Source organism: Chlorocebus sabaeus, chromosome 12 (genome assembly GCF_047675955.1).
Source record: "Chlorocebus sabaeus isolate Y175 chromosome 12, mChlSab1.0.hap1, whole genome shotgun sequence".
In the NCBI taxonomy this organism is placed as follows: Eukaryota; Metazoa; Chordata; class Mammalia; order Primates; family Cercopithecidae; genus Chlorocebus; species Chlorocebus sabaeus.
Genome location: NC_132915.1, coordinates 22,765,137 through 22,790,299, shown reverse-complemented (window position 1 = coordinate 22,790,299; position 25,163 = coordinate 22,765,137). Strand labels below are relative to the sequence as shown.

At 40.0% G+C, this 25,163-nt stretch overlaps 1 protein-coding gene across 2 annotated transcripts in view; it reads right to left on the bottom strand.

Annotated features, from left to right (window-relative positions):
- The window catches only part of TRPM6 (transient receptor potential cation channel subfamily M member 6), a 160,435-nt gene that overhangs the window by 82,563 nt on the left and 52,709 nt on the right, over positions 1-25,163 (bottom strand). For both annotated transcript variants that reach the window (XM_007969515.3, XM_073021522.1), the window contains 8 exons: positions 24,220-24,344; positions 18,025-18,196; positions 13,018-13,186; positions 11,619-11,742; positions 8,214-8,286; positions 7,991-8,091; positions 3,647-3,781; positions 2,181-2,234 (listed from right to left, as the gene is read on the bottom strand). In XM_007969515.3, the coding sequence (XP_007967706.3) occupies positions 2,181-2,234; positions 3,647-3,781; positions 7,991-8,091; positions 8,214-8,286; positions 11,619-11,742; positions 13,018-13,186; positions 18,025-18,196; positions 24,220-24,344 (953 nt within the window). The remainder of the gene's footprint in view (positions 1-2,180; positions 2,235-3,646; positions 3,782-7,990; positions 8,092-8,213; positions 8,287-11,618; positions 11,743-13,017; positions 13,187-18,024; positions 18,197-24,219; positions 24,345-25,163) is intronic.

Genomic DNA, 25,163 nt, shown 5'->3' with positions numbered 1-25,163 from the left:
CAACAGAAGTAAAAATCATAAAGTCTACACGGAATGTGTGTGATCCAAAATCAACATTGGGTTAGCTTTTCAGCTTCTCTCTTTGTTGAAATGGATATAACACTTTGCACTGCACTGACTACATCATATGTAAAACAAGAACATGGGAGGAAGTAGAACAAATGAAAACAAGGAATATAGAATGACAGAGTCAAATTCGATATGAAAACATAAGGCTTAGGCAGCCAGGTTCTTCCTTGAATTGAACTTAATCCAGTATAGACAGTATCGTGTTTTCTACACTTCAGGACATATTTGGGGGTCTTTGTGTCTATAATCTACTTTCCCTATGGTCCAAAATCCCACAGGATATATTACAAGGGTATTGAAGTTGTCTATCTTCCTTTACAGACTGTGTGGAAGGTTCTGTCTTTGTCTACCCAGAGTTTAGCATATGCACTTGGCCGAGCTGAGTAACTATCTGAAACTCTATACAGGCATACCTTAGGACATTGTGGGTGCAGTTTGAGACCACCACAATAAAGAGAAGATTGCAATAAAGCAAAACAAACAAACAAACAAAACCATGAGGCTGTGCCAAGACAAGTGTTATGGTCGGTTGGCAGGAGGGCTGAGTGGTAGATTTCTATGTATGTGGGTCTTAATCTAAATAAAAATTATTTTGACTCCTTAAATCGTACTTACTACCTCTTAATAATGCTTCACTTTTGAACTGCCCATTTATAGTAAATTTTTAAAGGCACACAGAGTGTTGAACAAGGTCTCTGAAATGAAGATTGTGACTAATGTTCACAAAGCTTGGAACAAGAAATAAGGTTATATATGTATGAATGTAAATAATTTAATTTTTCTTTTTTACATTCATAATTTACTTTTTTCAAAGAATGCCAAAAGTAATGCTCTTATTGCTGCTAGTTAGAAAATACTTAACCTAGTTCATCACTTTTTTTCAGTTTACTGTGGCAGAGTTTAAGAAAAAAATTAAAGAAAATCATTTTCATATTGCACAAATCAATACAAACTAAATTTACATGAGTATGGACACTTTTGTTTACTGCTAATTTGCCAAGGAATAGGCGGGACATGGTGGCTCACCTGATCCCAGCACTTTGGGAGGCCAAGGCGGGTGGATCACCTGAGGTCAGGAGTTTCAGACCAGTCTGGCCAACATGGTGAAACTCCATCTCTACTAAAAATACAAAAAAGTAGCCAGGCATGGTGGCAGGCGCCTATAATCCCAGCTACTCGGGAGGCTGAGGCAGAAGAATAGCTTGAACCTGAAAGGTGGAGGTTGCAGTGAGCTGAGATTGCACCATTGCACTCCAGCCTGGGCAACAAGAGCAAAACTCCATCTCAAAAAAAAGAAAAAATTACCAAGGAAATGTCTTCCTTTCACTCTGACTCTCCCACCACATCAACATAAACTGAAAGCTCACATTCCTTCGAACAAAATATCAGACTTTGGAAAAATAAGAGAATTTTTAAAATGTGCCTTGGATTTTAACCATAGTGACAAATAAAAAGTACTCCCAATGTTCAGGGGATATAGATAAAAGTCAATGGCAATGGAAAGACAAGAAACTGAGGTATAAAAGTTTGTTAAAGTTGGCAGGTTTTGGTAACTAATGGGGAATCAAATACTTTAAGTTTGACCTAAATCACAGTTCATTGAGAACACCGTGAGCAAAACATGACCAAGAGTATAGAACAGGGAGGGGAGCCACCTGACTGCCTAGAGCAATGCAGACTCACAGAAGCAGCTAGAGAGTGCCAGAACTATCACTGACATCAAAAACAATGGAAATCACTTATTAGTCCTCCAATAAGGATAACGCAACCACAAAGTTCTTACTTCCAGCTGGTATCATCATCATAGGCACCACCATTGTATCGTGGTAAGCTGAAGTCTGGTGAGAAGCATTGCATGTCTCTGATTCATGGCTTTTTATTAGCAAATATCACCTAACTGGTGGATCAAGTCTTTTAAAACATAAAGTAAACGAAGGAAAAAAATCTAAGAGTGTGGTTTGTTGATGAAATTGTTCAAATCAAGGTAAAGAAGATAGGTAATAAACAAAACAATCCAAATCTGCATTGTACAAAGCAAAATTCAGTGACTCCTCCAACACAAAGCTAAGGCGATATACAAAGACAAGTTCACGCCTTCTTAATTAGGTTACCTGTTTCACATCTTGGACGAGATGGTGCAAGAGTGTGTTAGTAGGTCCTTGTTTCTGAAATAAAGAACAAAAGGAAGAATTATTCTCTTTAATTACCATGTGCTGGGGGGTAAAACTTTTATTTCAGAATGCATAAGTAACTCAGAATACTGAAAGTTTTGTTCAACATTTTTAGTAACGAAGCTTAAGTCAATTAATTCTAAAGGTGTTTTCAAAGAGAAGATGTAATTATATGAAATATTTTTCAAAGCAAGATGCAAATATGTAGATAGTAAAGACTTCATGTGATAAGAGACAGAAATGAATCTTAGGTAATTTATTACCATCCTTTATCATACAATTACAAATCCTATCACAAAAGCACATTCTATTAACAAATATTTATTGAAAACTTACTATGTTCAATCAGGGATCCAGACAAATATAAGCACTATTTTCCTGGAGTGTTTATAATAATAGAGAAGAGTGGCTACTTACACTAAAAAATAACCAACAATATATGTGTGGGTTCAAAAAGAGTTACAAATAATTGGTACTCTAGGAACAAATCACTGTGAACTAACTGTAGTAATCAAGAAGACAAAACTTGAATAAATCATTGAAGAAAGAATAAGATTTAAAGGACAAGGAAGGCTATTTCGAGAAGTGTGCATGGCTTGAGCAATTGGTGTTTTCACAGTGTGTGAGCCAGGCTAGTTTCAACAAAGGGTTTACATGGGAAAGGTACAGGAACAGTATTTTAATAGTGGCCTTAGGTTGAGATACTTCCAGTAAGGCAATTTTTTCTTATTCACATTTTAGTCTTCATGTTTTTACTAGGATAAAACAGAATTGGTAAGAATGTTTCTCATTTGGTTGAAGAGTCTATCTATAAACTATCTTTGTACAAGAACATTCAAGGAGGTAAACAAGTCTTAAGCTGATCAATAAATTATTACCGGGCAAGGTGTCAGATCCCTAGCAACGGAAAGTCACTGGTTCACAGGTAGTAGGAAGAATTTACTGACAACAGTATAGGTTTTGAATAAGGAAAGTTTTATTACAAAGAAAGAATGCTAGAGAAGAGTGCAGAAGGGAGCTTCAGCAAGACAGAACCGAGTTCACAGCAAAGAATTTTCCTCAGGAGTATTTATGGACCTTAAAGTGGGAGCTTAAGGGTAATTTGAACCATGTTAGCCATGTAGGTAACGATAAATGATTGCATTTGTAGACATTTTGGTGCCTTCATGTCAGGAAGGGTTGCACGACGAGTTTTAACATGCACGCAGTTTGAAGATGTATAGAAATTCTAGTTACTTATAAATGTTGGGGAAAGAAGCCTGGAACTAGATACAGCTTCAGATAATAGGGAAGTCCAATTACTTCTCACTTCCTCGGATAAGGAGTTTTGCCTTAATGGTCTGCTTGATGATCATTGCTTTTCTCGAATCTGGAGGGAAATGATTGATGAAATGTTCCATACTCACTGTATTATAGAGCTCTTCCAGTCGAGGGATGGTAAGAAAGCAATGGAGGTTCACTCCATATTCTATTAAGAGCTTCACAAAATCCACTCGATCCATCACTAAAGCATCTAACATCGCTTGTTCCAGGGCATCAGGCTTCAGAAAGTACAAATAAGAAATGTAAAGACAATTAAGAAAGTAGAAATAACTGAAGAATTACATGTTTTTGAACTCAAAATTACACAAACACAACAATTTTAAAATAAAGTCCTGCCATCAGTGGGTACAGAAAAAAAAAGGAAAAAAAATTTAATTACAGTATTACTAGGCCAGGCTCAGGGGCACACACCTGTAATCCTAGCACTCTTGGAGGCTGAGGCAGGTGGATTGCTTGAGCTTAGGTGTTCCAAACCAGCCTTGGCAACACAGCAAAACCATGTCTCTACCAAAAATACAAAAATTATCCAGGCATAGTGGCATGCACCTGTGGTCCAACTAATTGGGAGGCTGATGTGGGAGGAACAATTGAGCCCAAGGGGTCAAGACTGCAGTGAGCCACGAATGCACCACTACACTTCAACCTGGGCAACAGGGCGAGACCCTGTCTTGAATGGATGAATGAATGGATGAATGAATGAATGAATGAATGGTCTTACTAAGAAATGTGCAGGACTTAAGTGAAGACATCTTGAATAAATCAAAAAACGTCCCATGTAGTTGGATGGGAAAACTGATTATTGTAAAGATTTCAAAGCTTCCCAAATGAACGTACAGGCTTAATGCAATTCTGATAGACATTCAAGGTTTCTTCTTCTTTTGTTTTTGTTACTTGTCATGTGTTCATTTAAACTCTACCTGGCTTCTGGGTACAAATGGTAAGTTGAACACGCTCATCTAATTTTTGTCCCACTCAAAACTTCATTAAAACTACAGTAAAGGGATTTTTGTTATGAAATACATCTACAAGGACAAGGAGGACAAGAGTGGAGACAAGAATGCAACATTTTGGAAGCTGGAAAGCAACGGTCAAGTCGTAATTGACTGAGCAGTCACCAAAAAGCCAAATAGTAGAAGTGGAAAATGTCAAGAGACAAACAGATACTTACTACAGAATTCTAACAGCAACAAAATACATACATACATGCTGAATCCCTAATGTTGGGGTCTCTCCAGTCATCTTTCCCCTTTGATCCCCATAACACTAGCAACAAGGCTTACACCTTCCAGTCAGGGAATTAGAGGATTCTTTGCTGGTAATGTCACCAATACAAGAGAAAAGACATGAATATGTTGGTATCTGGGGGCCCCTGAACTAAGGGCAGTCAGAACACCCTACTGTGAAACTCAAACCTATAAGCAAGCTCCAACTGCAGTCTCGGAATTTCCAAAGAGCTTTTTATCCACTACACTTAAACAAAAAGACCAAAACAAACAGATCAAAAAACATCAACTAGCAGGAAGCAGACAATGCAAGAAGAAGAAAACTTCAAAAGAGCTCCCATTAATATCCTCAAAAAGGTAAAAGAAGATACTGTATTCTGGGCTGGGCACAGGGGCTCACGCCTGTAATCCCAGCACTTTGGGAGGCTGAGGAGGGCAGATCACCTGAGGTCAAGAGTTTGAAAACAGCCTGGCCAACATGGTGAAACCCCATCTCTACTAAAAATACAAAAAGTAGCCAGGTGTAGTGGCAGGAACCTGTAATCCCAGCTACTTGGGAAGCTGAGGCAGGAGAATTGCTTGAATCTGGGAGGTGGATGTTGCAATAAGTCAAGATTGCACCACTGCACTCCAGCCTGGGCCACAGAGCAAGACTCCATCTGGAAAAGAAAATATTGGATTCTGGATGCTAATGAAAAACACAGGGGAGGGTGCAAACAGGAAGCAAATTTGCTCTCACAAATTAATAGACTGCCAGGCACAGAAAGACAAATTTACATGTGCTCACTCATTTGTGGGAGCTGAAAATTAAAACAATTGAATCCATGGAGATGGAGAGCAGAAGGATGGTTACCAGAAGCTAGGAAGAATACTGAGGCGGATAAGGGGGATAATTAATGGGTACCAAAAAATAGTTAGAAAGAATGAATAAGATCTAGTATTTGATAGCACAACAGAATGACTATAGTCAATAATAATTTAATTGTACATTTTAAAATAATTAAGGATTACAATTGGATTGTTTGTAACACAAAGGATAAATGCTCGAGGGGATGGATACCTCATTTATCTTGATGTGATTATTATACATTGTATGCCCGTATCAAAATATCCCAGATACCCCATAAATATATACACCTACTATGAACCCACAAAAACTAAAAACTAAAAAAGAAGAAATTAATAGATTCATAGTATGCTACCAGAAAAAGGGAAGCTTCATAGAAGGCTTAAAAATTAAAATTGAGGCTCAGACCTGTAATCCCAGAACTTTGGGAAGCTGAGGCAGGTGGACTGCTTGAGCCCAGGAGTTCAAGACCAACCTAGCCAACATGGCAAACCCCCATCTCTACTAAAAATACACAAATTAGCCTGGCGTAGTGGCACACACCTGTGGTCCCAGCTACTCAGGAGACTGAGGTGGGAGGATTGCTTGTGTGTGGGAGGTGGAGGTTGCAGTGAACTGAGATCATGCCACTGCACTCCAGTCTAGGTAACAGAGTAAGACGCTATCTCAAAAATAAATAAATAAATAAATAAATAAATAAATAAATAAATAAAATTAAAATAAAAAAATTAAGTCGAGCAAAGTTACCAAAGGAAAGATAGGAAACATGGGAGGAAAAAGATAAGAATATTAGAGAAGCAGTCCATAAGGTCCAATATTCAAATAATAGGAATTACAAAAGAGAACAACGGGGGTGTGTGTTACGGGACAGAATAGAATGGAATGCAATGAAAACATATGATTGGCAGGTGGAAATCATGTGCCCAACAAAATGGATACACAGACTCACAACAACGCACATCATAACACTGGAAAAGAAAGACTTTTTTTTTTTTTTTTTTTAACTTCCAGAGAGGAAAAAAAAAATGGTGACAAAGAATCTGGGGAAAAAAAAAAAAAAGTGTTTACTTCTCAATAGAAATTCTGGGTGCTGCAAGCTAGGCATTCAAATTTCTATAGTAAAAAATAGTTTAAGTCATGAATTAAAATACAGCCAAACATGTAAGTCCTCAAAATATGTATCTCTCATACTCCCTTTCTCAGGAACTCACTGAAACATGTATGCCATCAAAATAAATGAGTAAACAAAGAGGAAGACAAGGGTCATAGAAGACATGCCATCTAATATGGGAAAGAGGCAAGGGAATCCTCAAGATGATGAGGGTGCATCCCGGGATGACAGCTGCGCACCGGGAGGAGAGGCAACCGGTCCACATTGCAGCCGTGAGGCCCACAAGACAGAAGTGTTGAAAAATTTCTAAAACTGATGAACCAAAATACAGCAATATGACATTATTTAGAAATATGGAGATTTATAAGCATTAGAAAAATCAAAACCGTCCTAGGTACTAGCTCTTGTGATTAACAGGGCAGAGAACTACCAACTTTTAAAACTGCCTTTTAATATCATTTGATATTTTAAACAATGTGCATGTATTAATTAGCTTGGTCCAAAAATAATATACCTGTATTACAGCCACAACTATCATTTTTTTAAATGAAATATTAATAGTGATTATCATTAGCATTATGGGTAATCTTTCTTCTTTTTTATGTTTTCACTAATTTCTAATGTGAGCACTTACATTTTAAAGCAGCAAGTAAACTTTGAGTTTTAAATAACAAGATAGAAATCTACCCAAAAATCAATTAAAAATCGTACGCCAGGCACAGTGGCTCATGCCTGTAATCCTGGCACTTTGGGAGACCAAGGTAGCAAGATCATTTGAGGCCAGGAGTTCAAGACCAGCCTGGGCAATATAGCAAATCATTGTCTCAATAAAATAAAATACATTTTACAAAGAAATTAATTGGGCATGGTGGCATGCGCCTGTGGTCCCGGTTACAGTGAGCTATGATCATACCATTGCATGACATTCTGGGCAACAGAGTGAGCCCTTGTGTCTAAAAGTAAAATAACATAAATAAAATAAAATTAAAACCTTCCATTCTGTCTTTCCCTCAACTTCCCTTTTCAGCTTCAGTTAGATTGCAGAGCCAGGAAAAAAAAAAAAGAAGAAGAAGGTTTTCAGGAAGGCAAAGTTGATGGGAGAAGTGTCTTAGCTATCCCAGCTACAGAGATGCTACCCCACACTTCTACCAAACCAATCAATATCTCCTCTCATTTTCTCTTTTGCCTCTTCCTAACAGACCATCACACAAAATATTTTTTCCAAATAACTTTATTTTCACGATACCTTCCAGTGTTGTTCATAAATTAGGATATGTTTCTTGGCAATGTCCACCCTGTCCCAAGCCATTGCCAGATTTAATTGCTCTGACGCTGATAAATTTGTGCCTAGGGTAAAAGAAAGGAACAATCATATATTCTTCTGAAGATATCTACGCAAGAAGCACAGAGTACTGTGGAACATGAGAAGCGTAAGTGAGGAACAATTGCAACCCCATCCAGATACTCACCCTTCAGCAAAGCTGTTAGGATTGCTAAGTCAAGGTCTTGCTGCTCTTCAGAGTCAGCGTCAAATATGGTAATCTACAACAGTGAAAAACAGAGCCATACATTTGGGGAACTACCAAATAAATGCTTTCAAAGAGTACCGGCAGAATTCAGACTGGAGCTAGTGAATTGAGGATAACATTCTTCTTTAAAACCTTTTTTTACTTATAGGAGAGAAAACTTTTAAACAGAGTAACAAAGAATTATGGGCACTTGGGGGAAAAATACTAAAAATTCCACATGTACAGAGGAAACATTTATGAAGGAATGTTATTACATTGATTTACTATGTACATGCTACAACAAAAAGAACCTCAATATTAATTTCCAATGTAAATAAAATCATGTCTCCTTTCAAAGAGATAACAAATGAAATCCTCCATTCACCTAGTCTTGGAAACTAAGACTTTTGCTTTTTTCTTCTCTTTTCTTAATTTTTTGTAGAGACAAGGTCTCACTATATTGCCCAGGCTGGTCTTGAATTCCTGGGCTCAGGCGATCCTCCGGTCTCAGCCTCCCAAAGTGCTGGGATTACAGGCGAGTCACCACGCCCAGCCAGACTTGTTTTTTTTACGAGAAATGAATCCTCAAGGGTCTCTCATAAAATAATTAAGGTAATTACAGTGGACCCAATGAGCAAGTACCCTGGGCAACACAGACCGTCTTTGACTCTTTTAAAAACAAGTAATTTCGTTACTTAGGTTCCAAAGGGTCACCTGCGGGCGCTTAAGGCGCCTGCTCACCCATTCCCACCCTGTGGAGCGTGCTTTCACTTTCAATAAATCTCTGCTTTTGTTGCTTCAAAAAAAAGTGGGGGGGAGTCACCCGATATTAATGACTATATCTCAGTCTTTTTAAATTAAAGTACATTTCATACAGTAGAAGTAGCTGTTTTAATGAAAAAGCCAAGACTGGCAAGATCTGGTTCCAAGTATGCCACTAACAAGCTAGTCCTAGGTAAATATCGTGAGGCTACTGAATCTCAGGCTCCTCATCCATAAAATGAGAGGAACCTGCTGAATAATCTCTAAGGTATCATAAAGATAGAAAACTATGCATCTATAACTTCACACATTGTTTCCTTTCACCTGGCACGCCCTCTATGTGCATGAGTAAAATCAACCCTCAATTGTACAACCCAATTCCTATCATCTGCAAGCCCTTTGCTGCCTTCTCTTGCCCTCATTGGTCATTACATTGCTTATTAATTATTCTGCTTGATGGCAGGAAGAGGCAAACACAAGGGCAATCTCTTTAACATGTCCTTTTCTTAACTTACTGATTATTGTGGCAAATAGAAAGTGTAGTAGATTAAGAAGATTTCAACTCTTCTGAAACTCAAGTTTCAGATCTATCTTTTTTTTTTTTTTCTTTCACTCTTGTTGCCCAGGCTGGAGTGCAATGGTGCGATCTGGGCTCACTGCAACCTCCGCCTCCTGGGTTCAAGCGATTCTCCTGCCTAAGCCTCCCAAGTAGCTGGGATTATAGGCACCCGCCACCATGCCCAGTTAATTTTTGCATTTTTGGTAGAGACAGGGTTTCACCATGTTGGCCAGGCTGGTCTCGAACTTCTGATCTCAGGTGATCCACCCGCCTCGGCCTCCCAAAGTGCTGGGATTACAGGCATGAGCCACCACGCCCAGGCAGATCTGTCATTTCTTAGCTGCATTACTGCAAATTCCTTAAATTCTCTAGTCTTCTGCTTCATCATTTCCAAAATGGAAATAAACAACCACTGCCATATTGAAGTTGCTTACAGGGCTATTTCAAATGAAAAGAATATATTTAGAGGTACGCTGCTAATTATAAACATGGTTGCTATTAATGTTGTTATCGGGCCAACTAAAACCCCAAACAGTTTTCCACATAGATTTTGTCATGCTTCCTCTAGCCACAACATTTCAGTTGGTTTTCCTGAGGCCAGGTACTTAAATATTACCAAAATTCTTATACAATTTGCTCCAGCCTTCAGATTCTAGAAAGATCACCTTGAATCATGACATATCTGCATATTTACTGTAATTGTCAGCTTCATTTCATCTGAGTCATTGATATGAATTGATAATCCAGGCTGTGCACAGTGGCTTAAGCCTGTAATCCCAGCACTTTGGGAGGCCGAGACAGGCGGATCGCTTGAGGCCAGGAATTCAAGACCAGCTTGGCCAACACAGTGAAACCCCATCTCTACCAAAACATACAAAAATTAGCCAGGCATGGTGGCATGCACCTGTAGATCCAGCTACTCAGGAGGCTGAGGCATGAGAATCACTTGAGCCTGGGAGGTGGAGGTTGCAGCAAGCCAAAATCTCGCCACTGCACTGCAGCCTGGGTGAGAGTGAGGCCCTGTCTCAAAAATAAAAAAATAAATAAATAAATAAAGAATTGATAATTCATATCATTCAAGTCATTTTGTTCATAGGCTGGGCGTGGTGGCTTATCCCTATAATCCCAGCATTTTGGGATGCCAAGGCAAGAGAATCACTTGAGTCTAGGAATTCAAGGCTGCAGTGAGCTATGACTGCACCACTGCACTCCAGCCTGGGCAAAAGAGCAAGATCCTGTCTTTACCAAATAAATTAATTAATCGAATAAATTAATCTTTTTATCACAGTACCCTAAAACACTAAAACACTAAAAACTTTTCCTGAGTCTACATTATGGCAATAGCCCATAGTTTGTGGGCTCCATTCTTTAGCCCAGAGTTTATTCTCACTATTCCCATTGTCCTATACATTCCCAATGATTTCCTGCAGGATTTGCTCAGGATGCTGTAAGGCAGTCATGTAACTCAGCACCATGAAGCTGTGTTCATTGAAGACACGGAGCTGTTCCTTTACCCTGTGAAAATACATCTGTGTAATTTTCACTAAATCTGATAACTTTTCTGGAACACTGTTATACTTAGTGATTTTTCTGTAGTAGAGTCTAGAATTTGAAGCATGGGGAGTACACACAGCAATGAGAGTAAGAAGCCAAGTTTACTCAACTAAGAATCAAATTCTGTAGAGTTAGATATACCCAAAATCAAAATGAAAAAAATCCATATTTTTTATTTTTAATTATTTTAATTTTTAAAATTTTTACTTTAAGTTCTGGGATACATGTGCGGGATGTGCAAGTTTGTTACACAGGTAAATGTGTGCCATGGTGGTTTGCTGCACAGATCAACCCATCACCTAGGTATTAAGACCTGCATGCATTAGCTATTTATCCTGATTCTCTCCCTCCCTGCTCCTTCCCTGACAGGCCCCTGTGTGTTGTTCCCCTTCCTGTGTCCATCATGTTTTTTTAATTGTGAAAATAAATATCAAAATATTTATAAATTAGCAGTTCTTAAGTCAGTTGAATCATCAACTCGTCATACTCACACAATCCCTGTGAACCATACACTCCATTAGAATTTGGAAAAGGTGCTTGGACTGTTTAAGACTAAAGTTGAAAGTGTTCTGAATCGTGCAGATGATCTCCTCTTTCACCTGAGGTCGCAGCATCCTGGAAGAGAAATAAATGGTCTTGACACAACCCAGAGAGGGGAATGAGCCGGCAACATCAGTACAAGAAAACACCCCATCAGCTCCCCAGACTGAAAAGGTGTCTATGGACAGTTCTGCCAGGAGAGCAAATGAGGGGGAGCAAACGGAAGCAGGAGCTCAAGAAGAAGGCTGAATTTGAAAGTGAGAATGGAGCTGGGCATGGTGGCTCACACCTGTAATCCCAGCACTTTGGGAGGCCCAAGTGGAGGATCACCTGAGGACAGGAGTACGAGGCCAGCCTGGGCAACATAGCAAGACCCTGCCTCTATTTTCACATTTATAAAATAAAGAAAGAAAGTGATAATGGGTTGATCTGCCACATCCTGAAAAGAATATACCCTGAAGTGGAGTTCTGAAGCTGGCAGATTTCCAGCGGCCTGGGAATCTCCAGAAATTATAGGTATTATATTCTCTAAAGGATCTGAAACCCTAAAAGGTTTAATAACCACACATCCAGGGTGATTTTAGAAAAGGGAGAGGAGTGAAAGCAGAGGGAGATGGTAGAGGCGGAAGTGGAGGCAGGAGGGATGAACAGGGAGAGCAATCATAAGCAAAGGCACTCCGGAGAGCTGTTACAGCATAAGCAGCAGATAACTGTTTACTAAATAAATTAAGGGGGTCAACATTTTAGTTCTTAGGCACTGTACTTATTTATACAGTATAAATATCATTTATACAGTATATATATTTATACAGTATAAATGCTTTTGAAATTGAAAGAATCACACTGGATAGAGGGAGGGCAAGAGAAAAAATTATCTTCTTATTTGAAAAGGTGAAAGAATTAAAGCCTGAAATAAGCACGACATATGCTATGAAAATGTCAGGATATAGACCTCCCCAATTTTTGCTATTTCCATCAAGGGCAAATGAATTTGAAGGTGCTCTGGGCCCAACACTGGCCACCTCCCTTACAGAAAGGTCCTTACGGCTGTAATGGCCAATTGCTAGAGCCACACCTCCCTCACTCCCCCTGCAAACACCTTTTCCCAAAGTTCAAGCAAGACTCAAGCTTCCCTTTAAAGGCAGGCCATTCTTCAGCTAAGCAAATAACAACTATCATCGCTGAAGGGCATTTTGATGTTGAACAACAAACAAGCCACTGAGAAATAAAATCCAGTCTCAACTTCTATAATCCAAGAATATCTGGCCCACATAAATGCATAGCCAAAATAACTAAAATGGAGGAATAAATAGCCCCTATAGTTTCAAAAAGGAAGAACCAACAACTCACCCTTCATCTGCCAGGTGTTTGTGTGTGAAGGCCAGGAGGTCAGCTGCCCTGCCTGTGCCCTCACACACCACCACCGGGTCCTTGTCCTTGACAGTCTCCCACACTGACAGGATGACGTTGGGACCGCCTTCCACCACCAGCCCCACCACGGGCACGCCTTGTCTTGAGCCTATTCCAGACCACAAACAATACCACACTGTTAGAGAATCCCTATCTCAGCCAGTCGACCATTTTGACTTCCAGACATAAGTCTCTCAATTACCACCTATGTCCATTCCTCGCACTGGCGCCTCTCTCATTTAACCCTGGTTTGCTTAGATCAAGACCAAGCCGGCAACTTGGACTTCAAATAAAATGTGGCATAAATATGGTGAAAGCATCTTCAAGCTTTTACCAGGTAAAAAGGCTTTCAATAATTTTTTTAAAAATAGGCATTCCTTAAGAAATTGTAACTTTCCATTATGGGAAACTCTGAAAGTATCTAAAAGTAAACAGAACAATATAATAGATCCCAATGTGTTCATCACTCATCTCCAAAAATGAGCAACCTTAACCAGTTCAATAAACATTTTAATTATTACTTATTTATTTATTTTATATAAGACTAGGTCTCACTCTGTCACCTAGGCTGGAATGCAGTGGTGTGATCACAACTCACTGCAGCCTCGACTTTCTGGGCTCAGGCAATCCTCCTGTCTGAGTAGATGGGACCACAGGTGTGTACCACCACACCTAGCTTTTTTTTTTTTTTTTTTTTTTTTTTTTAGTTATTTCTAGAAATGGGGTCTCCCTATGTTGCTCAGGCTGATCTCAAGCTCCTGGTCTCAAGTGATCTTCCTGCCTCAGACTTTCAAAGTCTTGGAATTACAGGTGTGAGCCACCACTCCCAGACTCTATAAACTTTTAATGGTGGTTATTTCTATGAACAAGGTAGGATGACAACCCTCAAAGACTTTTGCATTTCCATTTATTTCATTTTTTATTGTTTGAATTTTTTATCATGACTATATATTACCTTTTCTTTTTGCAGACTACGTGACCCAAGGCACTCTCTCTCTCTATATATATATACATACATATATATTACTTTATTCAAGTGAGAGAAAGAACAAAACGGAATAACTGCAGAGTCATTCTTTTAAAAAAGATGTAAGCAAAAAAGCTTACAGAATAATATGCACAGTATTATCCTATGTATATTTTTAAAACAATATACATAGACACATATTTTGTATGTATATGTGCACATACCTGTATGTATAGCATGTTATATAAATGACCAGAAAATTCTGGAAGGATACACATCACACTATGAACAATGGAAAAGAGAGGGGAAGGTTTAGGAAAATGTTGAAAAGGGACCTTGACTATTTATTCTATAGATTTCTTATTTGCTTTATGTTTCCACACCACACATATATTGATATACTACATTTAAATAACTATATTTTATTTTATTTTTCAAAAGAAGAAAATTTGGCAAGCAATGCCCTACTCACCCCTGAGCCAAAGAGGGCTTTACTCTGGGTCCCATGTTTTCGGGGGCCCACACTGGCCTTCCTCTGGCCACACCCCTGCCCTCATGGTGAGGCATCTACAGGGTCAAGGGTCAAGGGAAACCTATGCTCCCTCCCCAGCTTACTAGGATGCCCAAAAAACACCATGCTGCTCAGTACTTCCAAAAATCCAAGGTTTCCAAACTCAAGTCTGGTCTTCCAGCTATATGTGTCAAGATAAAAAGCTAGGACATATTTTATACAGTTAGCTAGATTTAAGGCATTTAAATCTCTAGACATATAGTATGTGGCCTTCTATATGTATCCTGTGTCAGGCTCTCAAATGTTAGGGATGGGTCAGTTAGCAACCATCCAAAAACTTCATTCCATCGATTTAGTAGCTTTGACATTCTACTCTTTTTCCATACACCTCCACCTCATTATTTTCTCCATATCACTAAAAAGCATATCTATGATGTACCAACTAATAGACATAGGGTTTCTCTAAATAGATAGTCTTACAAAAGCCAAATGAAGTGGCAAAAATAGTATAGGGCACAAAAGTAATAGAAGAAAATTTCGATTAATATTGTATTGATTTTGGAATAAAAACACTTGTAAGGGAATTTTTTGCATCTTGTGTAATAAAATGTCATTCAGTCATTAAAATGTACTAAATTATACTCATTGACATGGAAATATGACCATGCTTAGTAGGAAAAACTACAAAAGAAGCATTATGAAATCATCCCAGTTTTTGCTTAAAAGATACTGCTTGTGTGTGTGTGTCTGAATGTGTGTGTAGAAAATTTGTGAAAATATACATATGAAAAGGTTAAGAATGGTGAGTTTTGATGGTGAGATTATGGAAAACCGTCCCTTTCTTCTGTTACATGCTTTCTTTACGTTACCTGAATGTGGAAGTATATAATACTTTTACCATTCGAAAAAGAAAAAGAAATCAATATGGGCATTTTTGTGGAAGAGGAAGAGAATTCAATTTCTGTTAGGTACACTTTTTTAAAATTTTTTATGGAGTCTCACTCTGTTGCCCAGGCTGCAGTGCAGTGGCACCATCTTAGCTCACTGCAACCTCTGCCTCCTGGGTTCTAGTGATTCTCCTGCCTCAGCCTCCTGAGTATCTGGGATTACAGACACGTGCCACTACGCCCAGCTACTTTTGTGTATTTGTAGTAGAGACAGGGTGTCACCATGTTGGCCAGGCTGGTCTTGAACTCCTGACCTCAGGTGATCCATCCGCCTCGGCCTCCCAAAGTGCTGGCATTACAGGCGTGAGCCACCATGCCTGGCCCACTTTTCTTGAAGTAATAACTTATTCCTACAAAATCAAATATATTTATGGCTTTTTCTGAAAAAAAAAAAAAACTTACTGATACACTAGTAAAAATTGGTTTAAAAAGACAAAAATGTAAAATTCTTGCTGAGAAATCTCGCTAAACAGCTGCCTCTACTGTAAGGTGAGGCGGGAACACAACATTAGACTCCAAATTAAAAGTTCCTAGAACAGACATTCCAGGAAAGGGCACTCTTCTCCCTTGAGACTTGGATTATGAAAAGATACAGAGGCATCAGAGCCTAGGTTTCCTATCTTGAAATTACATCCTTAAAGTCTTACAAAACAGAAGCTGACATTGGCCACATTTCAAATGGCTGAAAGCCAGGGATTCCTACAGCAACTTTATAATGTGAGTCTTTTTTTTTTCTTTTTAAAGTATTCTCTGTCAAAAACAAGGGTTTGCCAGGGATGCCAAGAAGACTGGCTGTAAAGCAATAAAATAAATCAACCACAGGCTGGGCACGGTGGCTCACACCTGTAATTCCAGCACTTTGGAATCCCTCCTCTCCTTCTACCCCACAACCAGGAGATGATCACTGTACCAAAGGAGGGAGAAAGGAAGGAAAGAAATAGACATTTATTAAAGACACACCATGCACCCAACACAATTCTAGACATCCCTAATACACATCTTCTCAATTGTCACAACAAACATTAGAAGTAGATAATTCTTTCCATTTTATAATAACAAAATAGTTTGACAGATGTTAATGCCATTGGCCAAGGTCACAGGCACAAAATGACAGAGCTTCAATCTGTCTGATTTCACTACATTCCACTGCCTCCAGGGATCAAGGCCAAAAACGAAATGGACTTCCAGTCTTTCATTTTTTCAGCCAATGCTCAAAGGCTGAAGAGGACTTGAGCCTCCTAAAGGCATTCCCGCTCCCTGGTCCTTTGTCCCAAAGAAGCATTTTGTGGAAAATTTAATTCAGCACAAGAGGCAGGGGTTCACTTTCTGGTGCCTTGAACCAAAAGTCTCCAATTTTCCAGGCAGCACTCAGCCCTCCTGCTCTCCATAAAGAATTTACACTTCCCTGCCCACTGGTGCATGCTGATTCTGGCACTCCCTTCTCCTCTCCCTCTTCGAGATAAAACTACCAAAATATCCGTCTTGAAGCACCACTGTGAGCATGACACAAACGTGACACTTTTCAAGGTCCTATTTCTTTTTTTTTTTTCTTGAGACAGAGTCTCTGTCACCCAGGTTGGAGTGCAGTGGTGTGATCTCAGCTCACTGTAACCTCTGCCTCCCAGGTTCAAGCGATTCTCCTGCCTCAGCCTCCTGAGTAGCTGGGATTGCAGGCACGCACCACCACACCTGGCTAATTTTTGTATTTTTAGCAGAGACGGGGTTTCACCATGTTAGCAAGGCTGGTCTCCACTCCTGACCTCAGGTGATCCGCCCGCCTCAGCCTCCCAAAGCGCTGGGATTACAGGCTTGAGCCACCACACCCAGCCCCAAGGTCCCTATTTCTAAAAATCTTGTCAGGTCTTAACCTTTTCCCTGACTAGGCCACCCCACCCACACATGAAACGTCATCTTCCCTGACCATCAAAGCTCACACCCCTAGCCCCCTCAAGCTAGTCTCTTTCATGCTCTTCAGCCACCCCCCTTCCCACATGGGTATCTCCCCTCCTCTCTCCCTCCATCTGTCCAACCCAAATGACTCTTCAAGAATCCACTGAAGTCTTCATCCCTCCAACATCCCCCAAACACTTCTTCCTGTCTCTCAACTGTCACCTACAAGTCTGCACTGTCTTATGTTCTGCCTTCTTCTGGCTGTGGGTTCACTATGTTTACTTAATCCCTCTGGCCGCTCTAAGACAGGGGCCAACTTGGGCCTCTCTACTCTGTGCAGGTGATAAGTGAGCACCTTGACCACAGTGAACCCATAGCCGGAAGAATGCAGCAATCAGACAGTGCAGACTTGTGGGTGACAGCTGAGAGAGAGGAACACATTTTTGGGGGGATCATGGAGAGATGGAGGGAGAGGAGGGGAGATACCCATGGGGGAAGGGGGGTGGCTAAAAAGCATTAAGGAGACTAGCTGGAGGGGACTAGGGGTGTGAGCTTTGATGGTCATGGAAGACCATGAAAGACCTCAGCAGACTTGTAACCAGACCAGTTGACTGAGCCCCTGTGATACTCACGGCAGTGTATTTTCTGCAGAGAGAGGTACTTCTCCAGGTTCCTTCTGAGCTTCATTTCATTTCCATACTTGCCCACAGTCCCATCATCAGACAGGATGAAGTGCGAGTGCATGCTGTTGAGTGTTGTGAGCTTGCTGAGGGGGTTACCCAGAGTCTGGTGCAGGCACACCACCTGAGAGACAGCAAGGACAAGGGAGGGTCAGAGCTCTAGATCCCTCCCCAGGCTCACCTGCTCCAAAGGCCTATCTTTATGTGCTAACAGAGTTCCTATCTAGTTCAAAAAGCATTACTTGTGGCCAGGCATGGTGGCTCACGCCTGTAATCCCGGCACTTTGGGAGGCCAAGGTGGGAAGATCACAAGGTCAGGAGATCAAGACCATCCTGGCTAACACGGTGAAACCCCGTCTCTACTAAATATACAAAAAATTGGCCGGGCATGGTGGCGGGTGCCTGTAGTCCCAGCTACTTGGGGGGCTGAAGCAGGAGAATTGCTTGAACCCCAGGAGGCGGAAGTTGCCGTGAGCCAAGATCGCGCCATTGCACTCCAGCCTGAGCAACAGAGCGAGGCTCCAACTCAAAGAGAAAAAAAAAAAGTATTACTTGCAATTTAGAGCAGTGCTTCTCAAACTATCTGTGGTATCAATTTTTTAAAATTTCCCATGTTTTAGTGGACCAATAGGTGATCCTACTATGAATAACTAATAGACAGCTTGTGGTACATGAGAGTCACAACACAAGTTCAACAATATTGAAACATACCCTGTTCAGCAAGATTAGCCTGCTTTCCAGGTGCTTGAATGACCACAGCATGGTCACATTGCTGACAGTGGTTCTAAATATTCTTTTCTTTTTTATTTATTTATATTTTTTTGAGGCAGAGTCTTGCTCTGTCACCCAGGCTGGATTGCAGTGGCGTGATCTCGGCTCACTGCAACCTCTGCCTCCTGGGTTCAAGCGATTCTCCTGTCATAGCCTCCCAAGTAGCATATGCACACCTCCATGCCTGGCTAATTTTTGTACTTTTAGTAGAGACAGGGTTTCACTCTTGGTCTTCTTTTTCATTTCTGTGCTTACCTTGTTTCAACCCATTAAAAAACAGTTCAAGAACTGGCACCAGTACATAGACCACACTATTATTCAAAACTACTGTCTTTTAATAGATTTATTCCAGAAAAATATTTTGACACTGACTTTTCTCTAGTATTCCAAACAAAATAAAGACTAACAGCTGGCCAGGTGCGGTGGTTCATGCCTGTAATACCAGCACTTTGGAAGGCCAAGGCTGGCGGATCAATTGAGGTTAGGAGTTCAAGACCAGCCTGGACAACATGGTAAAACCCTGTCTCTACTAAAAATACCAAAATTAGCCAGGCATGGTGGCATGTGCCTGTAGTCCCAGCTACTTGGGAGGCTGAAGCACAAGAATCACTTGAACCTGGAAAGCAGAGCTTGCAGTGAGCTGAGATCTCGCCACTGCACTCCAGCCTGGGCGACATAGTGAGACTCCATCTCAAAAAAAATAAATAAATAAAACAGTAGAACAGCCAACCAGCCAAACAGCATTTCATACATTATAAAACATCAAAATCTTTATTACATTAATGGACACTTTCTTAAGCTGCTCCACTTAGTATTTGCTGTTACAGGCAAGAGCACAGTATTTAGAGTAAGAAAGCCCAAGTTTAAGTCAAGGCTCTTCTACTTACTAACCTTAACTCTGAGTAATTCTTGCCTTCTTTCTCAGGCTTATTTTCCTCAGCTATAAGTAAGGATGATAATAATGATAATTTTTATTCAGAGGGTTGTTGTGAGGCTTCAAAGAAATAATGGATGCAAAAAGCACTATGAACTTTATAAACATTAGACTTTAAATGTTACCTTTATAATTTCGAAGCATGACACTGAGGCAAGAAACCAAAAGGAAAATGATTGAGAGATTTAATACATATTTTGTATTTATTTTTAAAAGATTAAAAATAATATAAAATAAAAACTATGAGAAATGCAGCATACTTGACAAACAAAATTGTTACTAGGCTGAATTATAGGATCTTTCAAGGCTAGGCACAGAGAGAGGCTCATGCCTGTAATCCCAACACTTTGGGAGGCCAAGGCATGAGGACCACTTGAGGCCAAGGGTTCAAGACCAGTCTGAGCAACATAGCAAGGCCCCATCTCTAAAAAAAAATTTTTTTAAGAATTAGTTGGGTGTGGTGGTGCATGCATGTAGTACCAACTACTCTGGAGGCTGAGAAGGGAGGATCACTTGAGCCGAAGAGTTCAAGGCTGCAGTGAGCTATGATCACGCCATTGTACTCTAGTCTTGGTAACAGAGCAGATTTTGTCTTAAAAAAAAATTGAAGGTTAAGAAGTCTAAAATCCCTGCTTGAAAATGTACAAAAACCATGTGAAGAGATGTTGAACTTCACCAGCAATCATGGAAATGTAAATAAGAAAAATTAGGTATTATTGTATACCTTAACTGAATGGTATCGCTGGAAGAAAACAGAATACTCAGAACTCAGTGGGCATTCACATACCCTGTTGACAAGAATATGAATTGTTTTGTTTTGGGGTTTTTTTTTTTTTTTTTTTTTTTTTGGTGGTTTTTGTTTTTTGGTTTTGTTGTTGTTATTGTTTTTAGACAGGTTCTAATTCTGTCGCCCAGGCTGGAGTGCAGTAGTGCCAATCTGAGCTCACTGCAACCTCTGCCTCCCGGGCTCAAGCAATCCTCCCACCTCAGCCTCCTGAGTAGCTAAGATCGCAGGCACACACTGCCATGCTGGCTATTTTTGTTGTTGTTGTTGTTGCTGTTATTGTTGTTGTTTGTTTGTTTGAGACAGGGTCTCACTCTGTTGCCCAGGCTGGAGTGCAGTGGTGTGATCACAGCTCACTGCAGTTTCAACTTCCCAGGTTCAAGCTATCCTTCCACCTCAGCCCCCCCAGTAGCTGAGACTATAGGCGCATACCACCACGCCCAGCTAATTTTTGCATTTTTTATTTGTAGAGACAGGGTTTCACCACGTTCCTCAGGCAAGTCTCAAACTCCTGGGCTCAAGCAATCTGCCAGCCTCAGCCTCGGCCTCCCAAAGTGTTGGGATTATAGGCATGAGCCACCATGCCCGGCAAGAATGTGAAGTTTTACCACCTTTCCAGAAGGCAATGTGTCACATTTTAAATGGTTATACAGACTGGTCCAAGCATTCCACTTTGAGAATTACTTCTAGGGAAACAAGCAAGCTAGTGTCAAAGATTTCCATATCTTATCACAACATTATTATTATTATCCTCAAAAGTGAAAAACAGAACATGACCTAAATGGACAATAATAGAGGAATCGTTGATTCAATACAGTACAGTATGATACTAGCCGACATGAAAAATCAAAATGTTTCCTTGGCCTCCAGACATGCTCTGCTAATACTGGGTCCCACTGGCCAGTCACAGTGGCCGGCGCCTGTAATCCCAACACTTTGGGAGGCTGAGGTGAGTGGATCACGAGGTCATGAATTCAAGACCAGCCTGGCCAACATGGTGAAACCCCATCTCTACCAAAATTACAAAAATTAGCTGGGCATGGTGGCAAGTGCCTGTAATCCCAGCTACCTGGGAGACTGAGGCAGGAGAATTGCTTGAACCTGGGAGGTGGAGGTTGCAGTGAGCTGAGATCGTGCCACCGCACTCCAGCCTGGGCAATAGAGCAAGACTCCATCTCGGGTGAGGCAGGGGGAAAATACTATGTCCCACTAAAAGCAAGCAGCCTTTTCTCTAGGGAACAAAAAACGAGCCTGGAATATTTTTTCCATACTAAAAAGCAGAGAAGTCATGATAGATAATAGAATTGTGTGAAAGGACTGAGGAGACAACTTGGAAACACTCCCCTGGCCAAAATGGGACAATTTGAACATTATTAAGAATAATAACTGTATTGATTAATGGATTGAAATATGACAAATACGTTTAAATTTATGAGTTAAGAAAACTCATCATTCACCTTTCATTATTTTGAAAAAGAGTCAAGCATTTATTCAGCCCTTCCTATACAACTGTACCACAAGGTGATTGGTGAGAAAACATTTATCTATATGGAGTATTTAAGTATTAGAGTGTTAAGTACATAGAGCAGGTAAGCTAATAAACAAAGAAGGACATTATCATTAAATGTCGGCATGTTGGAACTCTGTTGAAATAATGAATCTATGCAATGACTGCTAACGTTATAAAAAGAGAGACCACCATATATTACAAGGGAAAGACATACATCCTCCTACGGCATAAACTTACACAGAAAACCTGAACCTGATCATACCTCTCGATCAAACTACCAATTTACAGAAAAGAAGCAAAGAAACATGCTAAACCCTGCTACAAAAGATAAAATCTGGAAAATCCAAGCTGTAGGAAACTCTTCAGAACAAATGACCCAGTTTCCTCAATAAATAAATTATACACACATAAAAAAATGAGATGGAGGTAAAATCCATAGATTAAAAGTGACAAAAATAAAAAGTAAGTCAAGAGACATATTAACCCATCACAATGTATGAAACTTTTTTGGATAATGAAATCACATCCTTAAATAACGAAGACTTAAGAAATCATGTTTTTGAAAAAAACATTATGAAGCAATGAAAATTTTGACTAGACTGGATAGTGAGAGATACTCAGATATTCCTGCCAATTTTTTAGATATAATAACTTCATTGTGATTATATATTTTTCATTGTCCATATATTTTAGAAATAACTACTGAAATATTTATAGACGAAATTATTGGATGTCTCAAATTTGCTTCAAAATAACAAGGGCATCAGCTGAATGGATAAGGGAAGAGGGGAAACAAAACTGGCTATGAGCTGGTAACTGTTGAAGCTGGAGATACATACATAGGAAAGAGTTCACTTTTCTAATTTCTCTACTGCCTAATACGTTTGAAGTTTTCCAAAATAAAAGGTAAAACAGGCTGGGTGAGGTGGTTCACACCTGTAATCCCAACACTTTGGGAGGCCAAGGCAGGAGATCATTCAAGGTCAGGAGTTCGAGACCAGCCTGGCCAACATGATGAAATCCCGTCTCTACTAAAAATACAAAAATTAGCCAGGCCTGGTGGTGGGCGCCTGTAATCCCAGCTACTCAGGAGGCTGAGGCAAGAGAATTGCTTGAATCCAGGAGGTGGAGGTTGCAGTGAGCCGAGACTGCGCCGCTGCACTCCAGCCTGGGCAACAGAGCCAGACTCCATCTCAGAAAAAAAAAAAAAAAGTTAAAAAATCCATAAGCATGTCTGTATTAACCGACATGGAAAAATAACTATGGCAAATAGGTAAGCTAAAAAAAAAAAAGCAGATTTATAGCAGTCAGTTCTGTTGTTACTATTTTTAAATATACACTTTTTTTTTTACTGTACATATACACATATACATAGAAAAAATTCTGAAATGATCCTCACAGAAATATTAACAGTAGTCATCTTTCTTCTTTAGAACATTTTCTTATATCTGATATTTTACTGAAAAATTATATTAGTCTTACAAAGAGACTGAGACAAGACCATTCCCTTTAAAAGAATACATAGGATCAAAGAATCAATACACAAGAAGGAACGAAGCAGAGTAATACAAGATAACAGATGAGAACTAGGAGGGCCAAATTAAGAATGTCCCTTGTTTCACTATGGGCAAACCACTTCAAGAACCTTGACTACGACCTTAAATGAGACAGAAGTCCTTGAAGGGTTTTGCACAGAGGAATAGCATGATCTGATTTGTATATTTTAAAAGAATAATTCTGGCTACTATGTTGAGACTACGCTGTTAGGAGACAAAGGTAAGAGTAAAGATGGCTATTGCAATCATTCAGGAGACAGATAATGGTGGCTCGGATTCACTCAGTAACAGCAAAGGTAGTGAGAAGAAGAAATCAGATTTTAGATATATTTTTAAAGTGGAATTGATGGATCAAGTTTGAGTTTGAGAGAAAGATCATTCTAGGATTAGTCCACGGCTTTTGGCTTGAGCAACTACAAGGGTGGGACTGTCATCTTCTAAGATAGGGTGAGGGAAGCAGCAGAAAGTCAGGAGTTGGTTGTGAATATATTACATCTGTGATGTTCATTCATTAGACATCCAGGTACAGTGTTAAGTTGGCAATTTGCACACGTGTTCATTTGCTTTTGTTATGAAAGGATTGTCTACTTACATCTTTTCCAATAAGGTCTCTCTGGTTCTCAATGATACCCCAAGGAGGGATTCCAACTGTCCAGATTTTTCTCAAGGAATGAGAGGAATGGGATTTCAAGGCATCCCCAACATGCTTGGACACTCCTATGAACAACCAGTTTAGAAGTCAAACTTTAAGTCACAAATCGTGTAAAACAAAGAGACTGCCAGAAAGAGACAAGTAAATAGGCAAGCATATGTAAAGGGCTATTCTTGGGGAGAGTTGCTGGCACGGTGGAATTAGTTTCTGATACTTCGGCTTCCTCCATTCTTTCTGGACACCACTTCCTCTTATCATGACCTCTCTCTACCTGAACAATGTTCCTCTGAGCACTTTGGGCAATTTCCGCCTACAACTTCAGATCCGACTCTACTGTTGCCTAAGCAAAATGCTGTGCACTGTCCTTCCTCAGCAAGCCCAGCCCTAACATTATGAATGGTTTATTATTATTATTATTATTATACTTTAAGTTCTGGGGTACCTGTGCACAACGAGCAGGTTCGTTACATATGTATACATGTGCCATGTTGGTTTGCTGCACCCTTTAGCTCATCCTTTACATTAGGTATTTCTCCTAATGCTATCCCTCCCCCAGTACCCCACCCCCTGACAGGCCCCAGTGTGTGATGTTCCCTGCCCTGTGTCCATGTGTTCTCATTGTTCAATTCCCACCTATGAGTGAGAACATGTAGTGTTTGGTTTTCTGTTCTTGTGATAGTTTGCTCAGAATGATGGTTTCCAGCTTCCATCCATGTCCCTACAAAGGACATGAACTCACCCCTTTTTATGGCTGCATAGTATTCCATGGTGTATATGTGCCACATTTTCTTAATCCAGTCTATTATTGATGGACATTTGGGTTGGTTCCAAGTCTTTGCTATTGTGAATAGTGCCACAATAAACACATTTGTGCATGTGTCTTT